Source organism: Ascidiella aspersa, chromosome 5 (genome assembly GCF_963924565.1).
Source record: "Ascidiella aspersa chromosome 5, kaAscAspe10.2, whole genome shotgun sequence".
In the NCBI taxonomy this organism is placed as follows: Eukaryota; Metazoa; Chordata; class Ascidiacea; order Phlebobranchia; family Ascidiidae; genus Ascidiella; species Ascidiella aspersa.
In genome coordinates, this window is record NC_139451.1 from 6,230,879 (window position 1) to 6,245,850 (window position 14,972).

The following is a 14,972-nucleotide window of genomic DNA, read 5'->3' on the forward strand; positions in this document are numbered from 1 at the left end:
GCGCCTCTATGTCGTCACAAGCGCAACTGTGTCGCTTTTTACGTCACACACGTGGGGAAAATGGCACCAGATGGGAATTGCCCGTTAAAGTGGAGCTCTTGAATGAACACGTGAGTTTTTAGGAGCTGATTGCTATTTTTAAATCCTGGTGTTTGAATTTAGATCTAACTGCATTCCATAATTTGTGGTCGCCAGGTATTAACGCCAAAATTGTTTTCGACTGAAATTCTAAGCCAAGTTAGGATGATCTATACGTTAAAAACGACATTTTTTTGGTAAATTCACTACGTCGGCGATATTCCACACCAAATGACGCCACTAGCGATACCGATAACCGTCATTTTGGTAAAAAAATATCGCGATCTGAACCGATATTAAATGACATCGTACTACAGTATGCTCAAATAGTAACCAAAGTTACAAATTCGAAACGTTTAAAAGCATTGTTTTCCCATTATTTTTGTAATTTACGAATTGCAATTACCCCCAGTTGTTAATCAATTATATAAACAAATAATTAGCTTTTTATAATAAGCGTTGAGTTGTAAAGCATTTTTTTGTTTTTAGCTTTTACAGCAATATCGCGTCACTACGTTGTATCACATAATTATCATGGCTTAAATTTCTATAATAATTTGGTATCGGATCGGCAACGATACCAGCCTAGTATCGGACGAGTACCGATACTTCCACTTGGCATTAGGTATCGGCGCCGATCTGATATTATCGGACTTCCTTAGTTGTAACTGCTAAAAATGACAAGCGCTTATTTATTTTTCGATTCTCTAAATTTATATCAAATTTTCAAATAAACCATTTTACTATTAAAACTTGTTGCATAAACTATATATCCATCATTAAAAGTTTTAAATTAAACAAAATTAGAACTCTAATAAAGAAAAAATGAATTATTCAAGTCCAGTATTTAAACAATAGGTTGGCGAACTCAATTACTAGGACGTAAGTTTGTGTGCCATTTATTGCATCTGGCAAAAATGTAATTTTCCAAAAAAACAATTTACCATTCTGGTTCCAAATTTGATAAAACTAAACAAATATTTATTTGTTTGTTTTAGTCGATAGGCTTCTTGTCTATCATTTTCTAGAATGAGTTTTATCAAAATGATTTAAACTTATATTGAAGTGTTCACATAATGTTACTTTTTGTTGGACGTTGTTGCGCGACTAATGAAATCGCAAAACCCGTTTCTAAACGCACCATTTAAGCCCTTATTATTCACGCAAATTACGCATTAAAACGCTCGCATGTGAATTCAAACAACTCGTAAAACCCGGAAGCACAATGGGCGTCTCCGACATTCGCCTTTTGAAGTGGCGCAATCGTAAACAAACAAGCGCGTTTGTTATTCGTGTGACTGGGAGACAAACTACGAGAGAGGCGAGGAAAACGCGAGAAGAAGTTCAGCGAATCGAGAGGGGCGAGAGAAAAAGGCGGCGAGAAGTTGATTTTCTGCAGCCAGCGACGTTTTTTTAGCGGAATGCGATTGGAAACGGTGCTAGGTGCGCGATAAATGGCATACAGCTGTCGGATTCACCTGCAAACAACATCACTTGCCGTCCTTGAAGAAGCGATGGACAGCACCTCGGAGCAAATGGCGTGGAGCGAAGGCCGGAAAGCGTCGGGCGAGCAAAAAGCAACGGAAAACAACCTAAAGGCTACCGCCTGGAAAGATAAACTGTTTTCTCCGGCAAGAGAAATTAGTCGCGAAAATGAACGGAAAAGTTTGTCAAACGGAAGGCAGTTCCATCCTTATCAGAGAGAGCTCCAGAATTCGGACCCTTTCCGTCATCTGATGCCCTACTTTCCGTCAAGCATACTCTCGGGCCCCGCGCGCCCCGCAGACGCGCCTCAAGATACGTCACAAAGGAGGACTGTGACGTCACAGGAGAAGTCGCGATGCAAATCCTCGTCTTCCGAAGTGGCGGAAGTCCAACAAAATTGCGAACTTTCGAATCCTCAAAAGCAGCGATGCGAAAAGGAAATGGTGCCGGATTTCAAAATGGCGGACCGGCAGAATCAACCCCAGATGCAGATGAACGCAAATGGAACGCAACAAGGTAAATAGGACATAAGCTGTTGTTACCAACGACCGATTATGAGCATTAATTTAACAAGAAAATAGCAAACATATACGCACTTAAGTTTCGAATCAAATAAGATCAAACAGTTAAATATTGAAGGTATACGGTTGCCACTATCAAAATAAACAAGTATAAATCGAATTTTTCAAACCCGGGTAAATATGGGTTTGTAATTTTTTTGAGGAAGATATATTTCGCCTAAAACGGCATCAAATATATGTACATTATTTTCAACAAACTGGAGTGTTGTTAAATGAGTTAAGTCCCGGTCAAGTCATGTGTTGTTAAATGAGTTAAGACCCGGTCAAGTCATTTTAAAAATAACGTAAGTCCAAGTCAAGTCATTATGAAAGCACGTCAACCTTAAGTCAAGGAATTGTCATAAAAATAAAAAAATATATCGTCCGATTATGAGAAATAATTTAACGAAAAAATAACAAACAAATGCGCACTTAAGTTCACTTAAGGCAAGCCATTAAATTAAGTAATTAAACAGTTATGGGAGATTTAAGTTGATGCTAACATCAAAATAAACAAGAAAATCTTAACGTTTGAAAACCCGAGTGCAATATAGGGTCAGACTTTGCTAAAATAAAGAAAGCCTTATTTGAGTAAAATTGCGACTCGCATTATCTCGAACTATTCTGTGCGAATTGTTTAACTTTGTTCTAACAGAAGTTTAAAAGGAGCATTTTAGTTAGACGAAACGTTCAAAATGTTAGCGATTTCGATATTTAAAATTTCTACAAGTTTCACAAGGTTTTGCGTTATAAATTAAACCAGACCTAACTATTTTGACAATAGAACAACATGTTTTTTCCCGGTAGGTGTAGTGACTCCATTACCAAATAGGCTTTTGATAAGCCAGATTCGCCTAATGTACTTAGCTGATGTAACTAATAGAGCAGGTGTCTCGATCGATGCCACACAACGTATAGCGTGTCTCTTTGTTGTGGCCGGATTAGCGATTAAAGGCTTTTGGGTTTATTTTGGAAACGCTGTAAGATGTTCGATTGCCATTTAAGTCCAATGAAGTGCTTTCGCACAATTCTAGCCGTAAAGTTCGGCCAGTACAGAATTTACATTTTTAAAAGACCTTCTGGTTAGTTGGGCTCAACTACTGGAGCATAATGACTGAGGTTTTAGGTATCCAAGCCCATAAAAAAATATCGAAGTAGACGTTAAATAAAATAAAAAAACATAAAGATAAGTTTGAAACGTTCAAAATGGTACCTAATTCTATAGGGGCTCACATATTCCCACTTTGGCTCAAAAATTAATGTGTTGGAGACTTATTTTTTTGCTAATTCAAAAACATTATTATGTTTTTGGTTTTTATTTTGGTGTTTTGTTGTTCATATGCATCTCTTCTATATAGGGTGTATAGCATGTGCCTAACATTTTATATACATTAAGGCAAGGGATTGTGTTAATATGCACAAAATAGTGCAAAACGCTAAAGCGTAAATAATTTAGCGAAACAACCGCCTGAAAATTACCGCTACAAATTTTACGGGCATCTATTCACAAAGTCGATTTAATGAAATTCGATTTTTTGGCTATTCTGTGGATTCGTAGTATTGTATCGGCTATGGTCTGAATGCTGCGATGTGATTTTATACTTTGGAAAAAAAACATAATTAGAGATTTTTTGTTATTCACTATAGTAATCGTTTTGAATTAATTTAAATACTCGATGTACGGCCAGTTTTAACAGATAACAATTTTCAATAACTACCTAATTGGGTCCTGTTATTTTGTTGGAAGTTTTAGAGTAAATATTTCGGTTTAAATAAAAGTTTTCTTTATGCTTAAAAAGCCAAATTTTTGTCGCTCTACACTAAAATTGCTGTGTTGTGTCCACCTTTTAAATTTCACCTGATTTAAATTGCGGAAAGTTTAAGGCAATACAGACAAGTTCCTTTTTTAGTTCTAGTTGTCGATGTTGAGTTGCAACCAAATTGCTGTGCTCAAATCTACCATTACGCCAGATTTATAATTTCGCAATGCTAGAAATCTATGGTTTTGAAGTGGTTCTGGCCCGCGAATAGAGTTTCAATGTAATTTGAGTTGAAAATTGGCTCGGCGATGAATTAGAATCACTGAAATTCGCGGCCAGCGAAATTGCCAACAACTTGAATTACATGAAATGTCGACTGAAAGAGAAACGATTTTGCCCCAATCTCAAGATAGGGTTACAGCACCTAAAAATCCACTATCAGACCAACGACAAAACCCGCATTAAACCCATCCTGCACCTTTTCTGACAGCTATTTCTCGACTGCGAAAAAAGTTGTGCTATAATTTGGACAGCTTTATATCGCCAGGACGTTTAAACGGCGGATTAAGTTTCGATTGTAACCTTTATGTCGGAGGTTTTGCAACGTTTCTCCGTTCGTGTTTTGCAATTAAGTCAAACCGTAATGGTTTTGTTCGCGTTTTCTCCCTGTTTATGAATCACTAAACTAGCTTTTTATCTTGCCTTTAAAATGGCGAATATATGAGTCGCTTTGCATTTTATCGTTAGTCATGATAAAGCTTTGTACCGAATTTCTCGGAGGCATGCTATCAAACGTAAAATCTAAACCTTGAATTTTGTGTAAATTGGAATGATTTTAAATTTTCGTGTTGAAAAAGTAAATTCACAGCATTTTTGCGTATAAGCAACCTTAAATCTTTGTAATACAACTTGGGAGTGTTCTAAACAAGCCATTTCGATGTGACTTAAGTCCAAGTCAAATCATTTGTCCGAAAGACTTAAGTCGAGTCGTATCATTTTTCCTAAATGACTTAAGTCAAGTTAAGTCATTTGAAAACAGTGACTAAAGTGCGCTTAAGTCAAGTCATTGATTTAGGTCGTTACAACACTACAACTTGGCGAAATGTAATCCGTTTTATCTACATAAAAAGATTAACTGAAACCATTCTGGTTGTCACAAGTTATTTACCCTAACAGATTGTGTTACGTGCGCTTAAACCTGGACCGAAATAATGTGTTTGAAATCGTGTCGCAGATTTGCGTTATCCACAAATCTAGCATATATATGAGATAAATATTAAACTAAGTGCCAAACTCATTAAATCGAAATTCAGTTACAAGTTTCATCTTTATCGTTGATGTGCAACCAGAATCGTTTGTTTTTTACCATTCGGATTCAGGCAGATTCTGTTTTAAATTCTGATTATAAATACATTTTTTTTTTCAACACATATATATACATTATGTTCGAATAACAGAATCTGTCTGAATGCTTTTGTTGTGCCGATACTTTCGAACGTTTTTTTAAAAAGTTTCCCTAAATTAAAAAAATTCTGTCATTCTGATTTGTTTTGACCAGTTACTTTTCAAAGTGGCCAGTAAGCCGCTTATTTTAACGCTCGGTATTTTCCGGACTTGTGATGCGATCATGTTAAGTCCACGCAACCCTAAACCGTATAGTAGTGTTAGGTTTATAGATAAGGGGGTAACGGATTGGTAACGCAATGACTCAATTGTCTCACAATTTTAGAACAAAACTGACTAACCAATAAGGGCTGTGTATAATCTTGTGGCATTAGTTTATCTTCCACAATACCAGTATTCCAGGTGTAAAATTAGACAATTATTTTATTGCAAACATTCCATCATATCTACAACGGTTACAAACAGTTATAGCGTCGTTGTTTTTCGAAAAATTTCTACACGAAGTTTAACAGCACATGAAATCCGAAACTGTAAAAGTTTCACGTACTTGTTTTTGCGAGTTGTTTTGTAAACAAAATGGCGTCGAAATGTTCGCCCCTGAGACAATCGGTTCAAACAGGTTAACAATGAAGGCATCTAGGTGCAAAAAAACAGCTACGGTTTATAGTTATATGTAGTACAGTACGGACAATGCCTTCAAGTATCAATAATTTTCCATTTTGTGAATAAATGGAAATGTTTTTTTTAGGTTGAATGTTATTATAAATGATCACAGATTTTAATTTTTCTTCTGCAAATTAGTCAATGTGTGTAAAATCATTGCACTAAAATCAATGCTGGTGATATCATACAACTATGGTTGGTTTTACCGGTTTATTCACTACAGAATGGCACTTCAAAAGGCTAAAGAAATTTCATTTGCTTTTTGTGTTATTCGACATAAGTTTTGTATTTTAAAAACCGACTAAAGTTAAAAAACAATATATTAAGTGATGGTGTCCATACTGTGGTTATTCATACTGAATCAATAAATACGAAAAGATAATCACCCACTTCCAATAAATCTATTTTTATTCATGAATACCGACGTTGCTTCCACTAAAGTACTACAAATCACCCTAAAAACACACTGACACATTTTCAATCTGAAGGTAAATTGCCAAATAATGGCCGTCTGCCACCCGGTGAGTCTTATCACAAGTGTTTGACTTTTTGCAATTTAAAAACATAAATCAACCGCGGCCTGATTAATTAGACCTGGTCTTCAGGTGTCTAGATTTAGCCGCGGTTCGCAGCGACCATTTAAGGCTGTCTGTGATGGCTTCCAGGATTTGTTTACAGTTTAAGTCTCACTCGCGTTCTGATTGAAGTTTTCGGATAGCTGTAAGCCGAGGCCTGTAATACGGCGTGACACCGATTTTAACAGTAACACACCGCTTCAGTGGCCAGGTGTTAGGTGTTGGCCCAGCCACATAACCGTGAAAACATGCGGCCATGAAATATTGCGATGCGAATTATAGTTGCTTTGGATACTGGTTTGGATTACTATACCGCCTATTAGTTGCGTAAGGGTTTTACATGCATTTGATTTACCAAAACACAGATGTTAAATTCATCCGATATAGATTTTGGTTATGCAACTTATTGTGTGTACTGCTTATAAGTAGTCCCTTATGTACAGTATTTATATATATTTATATATAACGTGCCTTATATTGGATTGCCTCAGCTGCTTTGTCTTGTAATCAATCACGCTTGGGACTTGCCACATTGCTAAAATTGTGAGCGAACCACCCAAAATAAATCATGCTTTGCAAGGTTTAGCGTAACACATGTGTGTAATTAGGCTCGATTTGAGTAGCGCGACCAGCTATAACGGTCAGGGCCACGCTAAAGAAAGAAGGCACCTGTAAACGCTATAGGCGTCAGCACATGGCCGGCCTTATGGCCTGTACAGAAGCGCAGCTATAAGGCGTAAACACGCCGCCATAAATCACAGACTTAATGCTGTCAGCAGCTTTCTGGCCGGCCCAGGTGCGCTTGTGATTCAATAATGCCACCCACCGTTTGTAATACGCAACAATCGCGTCTATGACATAACAGGAGATGCTTAATTTGAACGACGCCCGGGCCGGTTGGGTGGCATGAGGTTGCCACCCAAATGCCTCGTTAGCTGAAAGTAAACACCAAAACAGCGCCGCGCGCTTATAAAAAGATGCCTTTTATGGGAATGGCAATAAACAGTGATCTGTACCATTGCTAAAATAAGGCGGAAGGCAACACGTTTAATCTTATTACACGACTGATGAAACATGAACTCACATAAGGGTTCCCACTTCAACACGATGCTTAGAGGTTTTACTTGAGTTTGGAGGAATATCAAAGCCCATATAAAAGTAGAAAACATTTTTTTAACTTCGAAAATCTTTTATCTATCTTCACCATCGTTCAAAATGTTCCCGCTTTCAATATATGGACTTTGATATTCCTAATACGCAAGTCACTAAATTTTAGCAAGTTTGACGTAGAGATACCCTTAGGCTTTTAAATCATCTTTTTAACTAATTGAACAGTAGGCAACATGTTAAATCTCGTTGAATAGACAGTTAAAAATGGAAAACTTTTAAACAATTTAATTCAGAAAAGCTGATAAAGTCCGATTATAAGAAATATTTTAAATTGATTTGTTACAGTTGCACAACTGCACATGCATAATGTTCAGGCACGAGTGAAAGTACTATCATAATTTTTCTACCGAAACGCTAAATAATTTTTAGAATGACGAAGCATCGTCATAACAGGACGTCGAAAACAAGTAAACTCACCAACAAAAATGCATTTGAAATCCTAGTTTGAACACATTAAACGAAATAACAAAATTGCCTGGTGAAAAAGGGACATGGTCTGGTTAAAAAGCATTTTTTTTTACTGGCACGGCGTACCTGAAAACTTTATGTTGATTCAGGCAAGAATCTTAGTTTTGGAGTCACATATGTCCATTCTTTTAAATTCCCACATTGCTAATTATGGCAATGACCAAACCAACAAATTATCTAGGAATTTAGCAACGACTTTATATCAAATAAACCTAAAACCATATGTCAAAAAGCTTAACGCAAAAGTCTTAATTTCGAGTGAATGAGACAACATCTTTACACTTTCAAGTTGCTGTATTTTTAATATATATATGTTAATTTACCAAGCAGCAAAATCAACAAGGGAGTCAAATAACTATCTTTAAAAAGGTTAACTGTGATACACTGAGGAATAATACACCTAAGAGAGCAATTCGTTTAAAAATCTAAGTATTCAAGCCAAGATTGTGAACATTGTATTCCACCATAAAACTACGGTATACGGTAATTAGCTAATAAATCGCGCAGCTGCTTTATTCTTAAATGTTTGTGCCATAAAATTACAATGTATAGGGTAATTAGCCAAAGCGGCTGCGTTATTTATAAATGTTTGTAGCTTTAAGGCTGTAGTGGTTTTTGTACACATAAATATGCGGAGAGACTGTGTACACATGGAAGTGGAATCATGTTCTTCACAGTTTGATCTACAAACATAGGTTCCCACATAAGTAAGGGAATATCTCTCACTGTCCTTAAATAGCAACTTATGTCCCCAGGCGTTTATACGTAATAAAGGAGAATTCTTACACCAGTATATAACTTAATCACAATTATAAAGTAATAATAAACCAACCCAACGTAGCAGATTTTTTGGCCTATGCTCCACCACAACAAAAAAAAACCTTACCAACTCATTTTCACAATGTTGTGAACAAGTCATTTTGAAACCACTCAAGTACCAGACAAGTCATATGTAAAATAAGCTAAAGTCTTTAGTTTATTTAAAAAAATAACAAGTCAAGTTCCAGTGCAAGTCATCGGTTGCCCGAGTCAAGTCCCAGTCAAGTAAAAGTCATTTTAACACTGCCCACTAAAATATTGTATTAAAATTCAGAAATGTTCAGGATTGATAACATAAATTGACGTCATAAAATAATTAAACCTAGAAACCTTCTGTTTTTCGGTCCAAAAAATGTGAAATTGAAATTCAAACTACAATCAAGAAGATGTCGCCAAAGCGTTTTATTCTATTAGTATATTTTCGTGTCAAAACGTCATTCCATTGATCAAATAATACACTGATATTTTAATTAGGCCTTTATGAACTCCCTAAATCTAGTCCACGTACCTCTAAGGGTTTCATGGACCCCAGTTTTAAAAAAAAACTTGCTCTGAGTTCTATTTACAGATGTCAGTTGGTGTTCATAACAAAAGTAGCCAGGCCACCACGAAAACCTACAAAATCCACTCATGTAACGGAATTGTCCATTAAAAGCTCTTTACCCAGCTTCTGGATTAATTTAACCCCAAACGTGACCCATGACCCCCGCCTACGTCAAGAGGTCTCGACACATAAACGTTTGCTTAACCCGAAACTGATATCTTAAATACGCCGGACAGTCGGTAGTCCTAGGTGGTCTCTCTATACACCCGTGCCTCTCTCAAGGGGCAATTTGGTGTTTTGTTGTGTATAATAACAAAATGGCCCCAAGTATCGCAACTGTCTCAAGCTCAACGCGTGACTGGTATTGATAACGCAGCGCGGTAGCTGCTAGCAAGCTGCCATTTTTAACTGGGGGCCAGTTGTAATTACCCTACGCTGGCTGCTGCAATTACAATGAATGCAATGGCGTATATTCGTTGTTGAATTAAAAAGAAAAAAACTGAAATGATCATTGAACCAGTTCATTCTGTACCATGTTGAACATGAAAGAAAATATTCGAAAACGTTCACAAAATGCTACCTACGTCTTTATGGGCGTTCATATTCTTATTGTATCTAACTACAACATTCAGCCATTTGCCTAAGGATCGTTAGAAACCAAAGTGATACTTACATCTGTATAGGCTTTGTTACTCATTCTACGTCTAACTACAACCTCATGCCCTTATCTTAGAATTCATTTGCAACGTTTACAAAATGCCACCTACTTCGGTATGGGGTATGATGTTCATTCTACGCCTAACTAAAACATCCAGCCATCATCTTAAGATTTACTCGAAACGATCACAAAATAATGCCAACTTCTAAATGTGTTTTTTCAGCCCAACCAAAGATTAATCAGTTTTACCGCTTTAAATCATAAACAGTTTTCTGAAAACATTAAATGTAGTCGTATTAGAGCACACATAATTCAAATTGATGACTTACCACTACGCTTACAACAGTTTGACGTTGTTTAAAGTTCCCCACTTTATCTTTGTTTGTCTATGAATTAATAAATAAATAAATAAATATAATGGGAAGTGCATTTTGCTTAACTTACTAAAAGCGAGTTCTGCGTATGGTAAAATTTTACAGTTATATTGTAACCGAAAATTAGTTCTTCAATCAAATCCTTTTTTTCAGATGAAAAATCAGAAGAATCATGGAGTCCGCCGGTAGAGGTCGCTAAAGACTACCCGGAACCTGATCACGTGATCAATTCATCGAGGAAGGTCAATCGATCCTTTTCCAATTCTTCCGGCCATAACGATTCGAAACTATCGGACAAAGGTTAGCACGTGTTTTTATTTCGGCTCGTTTTTGTCTGTGAGAACTTAATCGATTTGCGAGTTTTCCACAAGGCTTCGGTTTTATTTGGTTAACCCCACTAAGACAGTAAATGTAATCTTTGTGAATGAACTTCGTAAAGTAAGCCAAAAACGGCCGAGTAACTTTTCCTTGTATTGTGCTCGTTTTTGCAAGGTTCTGCTTGGGTTTGTATTTAACCACAAAGTTCTAATAAAACCTACCAAAATTGCGCGACAGAGAAAATTTGAAGAAAAATGAACCGAGCAGGAAAACGGTGACATAAAAATCATGGCTTTAATGCAACATTTCGCTAAATATGTTAACATTTCAGCCGAGAAGGAAAACGGAGGCTCTTGAAATTCTTTTCAAGCGAACCCCTAAAAAAATTCTGGTTTGCGTGGACCATGGACATAAAGTTTTTTTTTTTAATAAACATTTTTTTGCAACTTTGATTACAGCAATTTATTTAATTTACCAAATACTGTCATATTTTATTGAAATAAAAATCGTTTTTAAGATTTTACTTCCTTACAGACCCTTTACCACTCAATGCTAACAGTAATTTTTTACAGAATCGATGCCCCTACTCATATTTTTTAATGAAAAAATAAAAAAAATATATATTTTTTACAGATTCAATACCCCCCTATTCGCCCCCCTCATCCGAAATAAAGAAGCGACCGCGAACCGCGTTCACCCCCGACCAAATAAAGCGCCTCGAGTCAGAGTTTCACCGCAACAAATACCTGTCTGTGGGGAAAAGGATGGAGTTGTCTAAAGCGCTCAAGCTTACAGAGACGCAGGTCAGATAGTTTGTCGTTGTGTCAGTCTTAAATGATCTGTCAAAACCAGTGTGGTAATGACTTCAATGACTTAAGCACGTAAGTCACTGTTTTCAAACAACTTAAATAGACTTTAGTCCAACTAATAAGATACTTGTAAAGGATAAATAAGTAAAAATTATTTCAACACGGCCTCTGTTAAGGTTTAAGTCGTCTTGACCAACTCCAATTATTTCATTAACACTGAGGCACTATTGAAAATTCGGCAATGAAAATATCTGTGCCCTTGGTTTCCCTGAAGCACGTTCTTATTTTGTTTAACGGCCAACAATTCAGCCCTGAAAATATTCCAAAAACCCGTATATTTTGCCTTTCAGATCAAAATCTGGTTCCAAAACCGTCGCACAAAATGGAAGCGCGAATACTTAAGCGAATGGGAGGTTTGGATGCACCAGAACTACTACGCAATGCATGGACTGTATGGTGCCACAGCAGCGGCCAACGCACTGGCCATGCACTCCGGCCCCATGCCCCACAACTACCCCAGCCCGTCGGTGGAGCGCCCTGGGGCCTTTGGCGCGCCCGCAAAGCCCGGGTACTTTCCCGGGGTGGGCTCTATGCTAATCAGGGGCAGCCCCTACGATCAGATGCCGAAGGAAGAGCTGATAAAGCAATCTCAAGCACTAGGAGGGATTCCGAGACTCTTCAACCCTGGAAACAACTTCCAAACTTCCTTCCAGAACAGCGCTCCCTACTTCGCGCCCGCCTCTCGCGTGACGTCACATCCCGGTGACGTCAGCGTCTCGCCGTTACGTCTGCAGAGCGAGAGCCCGTCGTCGAGTGTGGAGCGCAGCAGCCCGAACGCGTCACCACGCGCCATGACGTCACCACTGGTTACGTCATCGAGTCCCCCGACCTCGGCGAAAAGCGGCGAGGAACGATGGGGCGCGGTTGGGGGTGAAAAAGGGGGGCAGGAGGCGGTTTTCACCCCTAATTTGTTGCGGCCCCCTATGGGGCTGAATTTACAGACGCAAGGGCAAAGTTTTTTCCCAAGTTTTGTGGCGAATGGGGCTTTGCTAAGAGCTTATGGATTGCAAGCGAACCTTTCGGCTGCTATTAGACCGATTCATCAGCTTAACTCTCCGCCTCATATCGCCGCTTTAAACGCTCACCCAGCTGTAACGTTGTCGCCTCAGGGTTTGAGAAGGTAATAGCTGCGAAATCGCCAGCTGGCTTCACATTTTTCACGCTCAGCTGGTCTTTGACGAATGGATGTTGTCATTTTTGCTATTGAGCACGTGTAAGGCTTATAACCTTTTCATCTTTGCAAATCGGTATTGAAGCCTAATCTCCACACAGACACTTATAAATTGATGCAATTGGTTTTCATAATCGATTTAAACTCATTTGCAAACTTCATGTTTTTACGCTCAGTTGGACTTTAAAGGATGGATTTCGTGATTTTTTGCTTTCAAACACGTGTAAAGTCTTATAATACATTTTCATCTTTGCTAAGGGATCGTTATTGAGCCCTACTCCACACAGACAATTATGAATTGATGCAATTGTTTTTCATAAAAGATTTAAACTCATTTGCAAACTTCTTTTTTTACGCTCAGCTGGGCTTAGGACAGAACTTGCCATTTTGCACGTGTGAGGGCTTAATACCTTTTCTTTTTTGCTATTATAGCGTTATGGAACCCTTTTCTTCACACAATTATGAATTAATGAAAGTAGTTTTCATAATAGATTTAAACTCATTTGCAAACTTTATTTTTACGCTTAGCTGGGTTTTCAATAATAAACCCTGTCAATTTTTTGCCTTTGTGAACGTGTTACGGTTGCAGTCGACTTTGATTTTCGCTTAGGGGTTATTATTAGCCCCTAATCACCACTCATATAACATTAAAACTCATTTGCAAACTACATTTTTTCATGTCTAGATTTAATTGATTGATCTTGTCCTTTTTGGCCATTGAACGCCCGGTTCTAGCTTTCTTATACGTGTGAGGGCTCATAACACCTTTTCATTTTTGCTAAGGGGTCTTTATAGCCCCTAATACCCACACAGACAATTATGAATTGATGTAATTAGTTTTCATAATGGATTTAAAAAACTCAACTCATTTGCAAACTCAATCTTTTACGCCCAGCTGGGTTTTGAAGGATGGATCTTGTCATTTTTTAGTCTTGTACACGTGTAGGGATTTAGTCGACTTTGATTTTCGTTTTAAGGTCATTACTGCCCCCTAATCCTCACACAGACAATTATAAATTGAAGCAATTAGTTTTTTATAAAAGATTTATTGATAAAAACTCAGAACAAAACTTCATATTTTCATGCTTGAATGCGCGAAGCGCTTATTTTGAGTGATTGGCTCTTGTCTCGTTGGCTTTTTCGTGTCAAGGCTTTAGGCCCCTTTCATTTTTGAGGGCTTAAACCGCTTACCGATATTTATTAATGTATACCGTTTTAACCGGACTTGCTTCTCTCTGAGCCTGTGCAGCTCAGTTGGTTGAGCGACGGTCCCAGTATAGCCGAGGTCGTGAGTTCGAGCCTCACGCAGGCTAGTTGTTTTTCTAACCTGGCCTTGCTTGCACTATATACTTTATTGGGCCGACTAATTTTGGCAAACCTTTCCGAAGGCATCATGTGTAAATGAAATTATTGTTTTAACTGGATTTCGTTGCTCCACTTGCACTAATTTAATTCTTTGTTTAAGAATCTTATAGTTTTTTGTAGCTTTTTACATAAAATTGTGAGACCTGCAGTTTCAGTTGATTTTGAAATTTTTACGAGTTTAATTTTTATTTTTCATTCAAATTTAAATAGCAGTTTTTCATTTGCGTTACTTTGTTCTCGCGTTTTATTTAATTCTTATCATATTTGTTTGCAGTCAAATCTTTTCCTATTGCTTTTTCTTTTTCAAAGGTTTCCCAAATGTTATACGGCCTATGCAGCTGTATTACCTCTAAACACTTCCGTTGTTGTGCTATTACAATCATTTCAAGATCTAGGAAATTCATTTTTTGTTTATATTTCATTATCGCCCATGACAACTGTTTCGTCTTTCATAGCTATCATGCTTTTTAATACACGAAAATTTTGATACGCATTTTGATTCTTTATTAAGGAAAGTTACAGGGGGCCATATTTTTATGATTGGTTCATTTTAGTTTATAGTATTTATTCAACGCGTTCCTTTATTTTGTTTTAAAATTGAAATGATTAGTTTTTTTTTATTTACATTTTTATTATTCTGGTGTTATTGGTTTAATTCCGATAAGCAAAATGAAAGCATAAATGAAATAAA

At 37.3% G+C, this 14,972-nt stretch overlaps 1 protein-coding gene across 1 annotated transcript; it reads left to right on the top strand.

The window, feature by feature from the left end:
• Positions 1 to 1,532: 1,532 nt before the first annotated feature.
• Positions 1,533 to 13,299, top strand: LOC146141631 (uncharacterized). Its single transcript, XM_083390212.1, has 4 exons — positions 1,533 to 2,079; positions 10,712 to 10,858; positions 11,510 to 11,679; positions 12,036 to 13,299. Exons 1-4 carry the CDS (start codon positions 1,533 to 1,535, stop codon positions 12,867 to 12,869), a joined length of 1,698 nt encoding a protein of 565 aa, XP_083246338.1. The 3' UTR covers positions 12,870 to 13,299.
• The last annotated feature ends 1,673 nt before the right edge of the window (positions 13,300 to 14,972 follow it).

Bases quoted from the DNA above. Each gene is read 5' to 3' on its own strand.
- LOC146141631 (XM_083390212.1), top strand. From the start codon at position 1,533: ATGGCATACAGCTGTCGGATTCACCTGCAAACAACATCACTTGCCGTC. The intron at 10,859-11,509 runs GTTAGCACGTGT...TATTTTTTACAG, and splicing joins TTCGAAACTATCGGACAAAG to ATTCAATACCCCCCTATTCG. The intron at 11,680-12,035 runs GTCAGATAGTTT...TTTGCCTTTCAG, and splicing joins TCAAGCTTACAGAGACGCAG to ATCAAAATCTGGTTCCAAAA.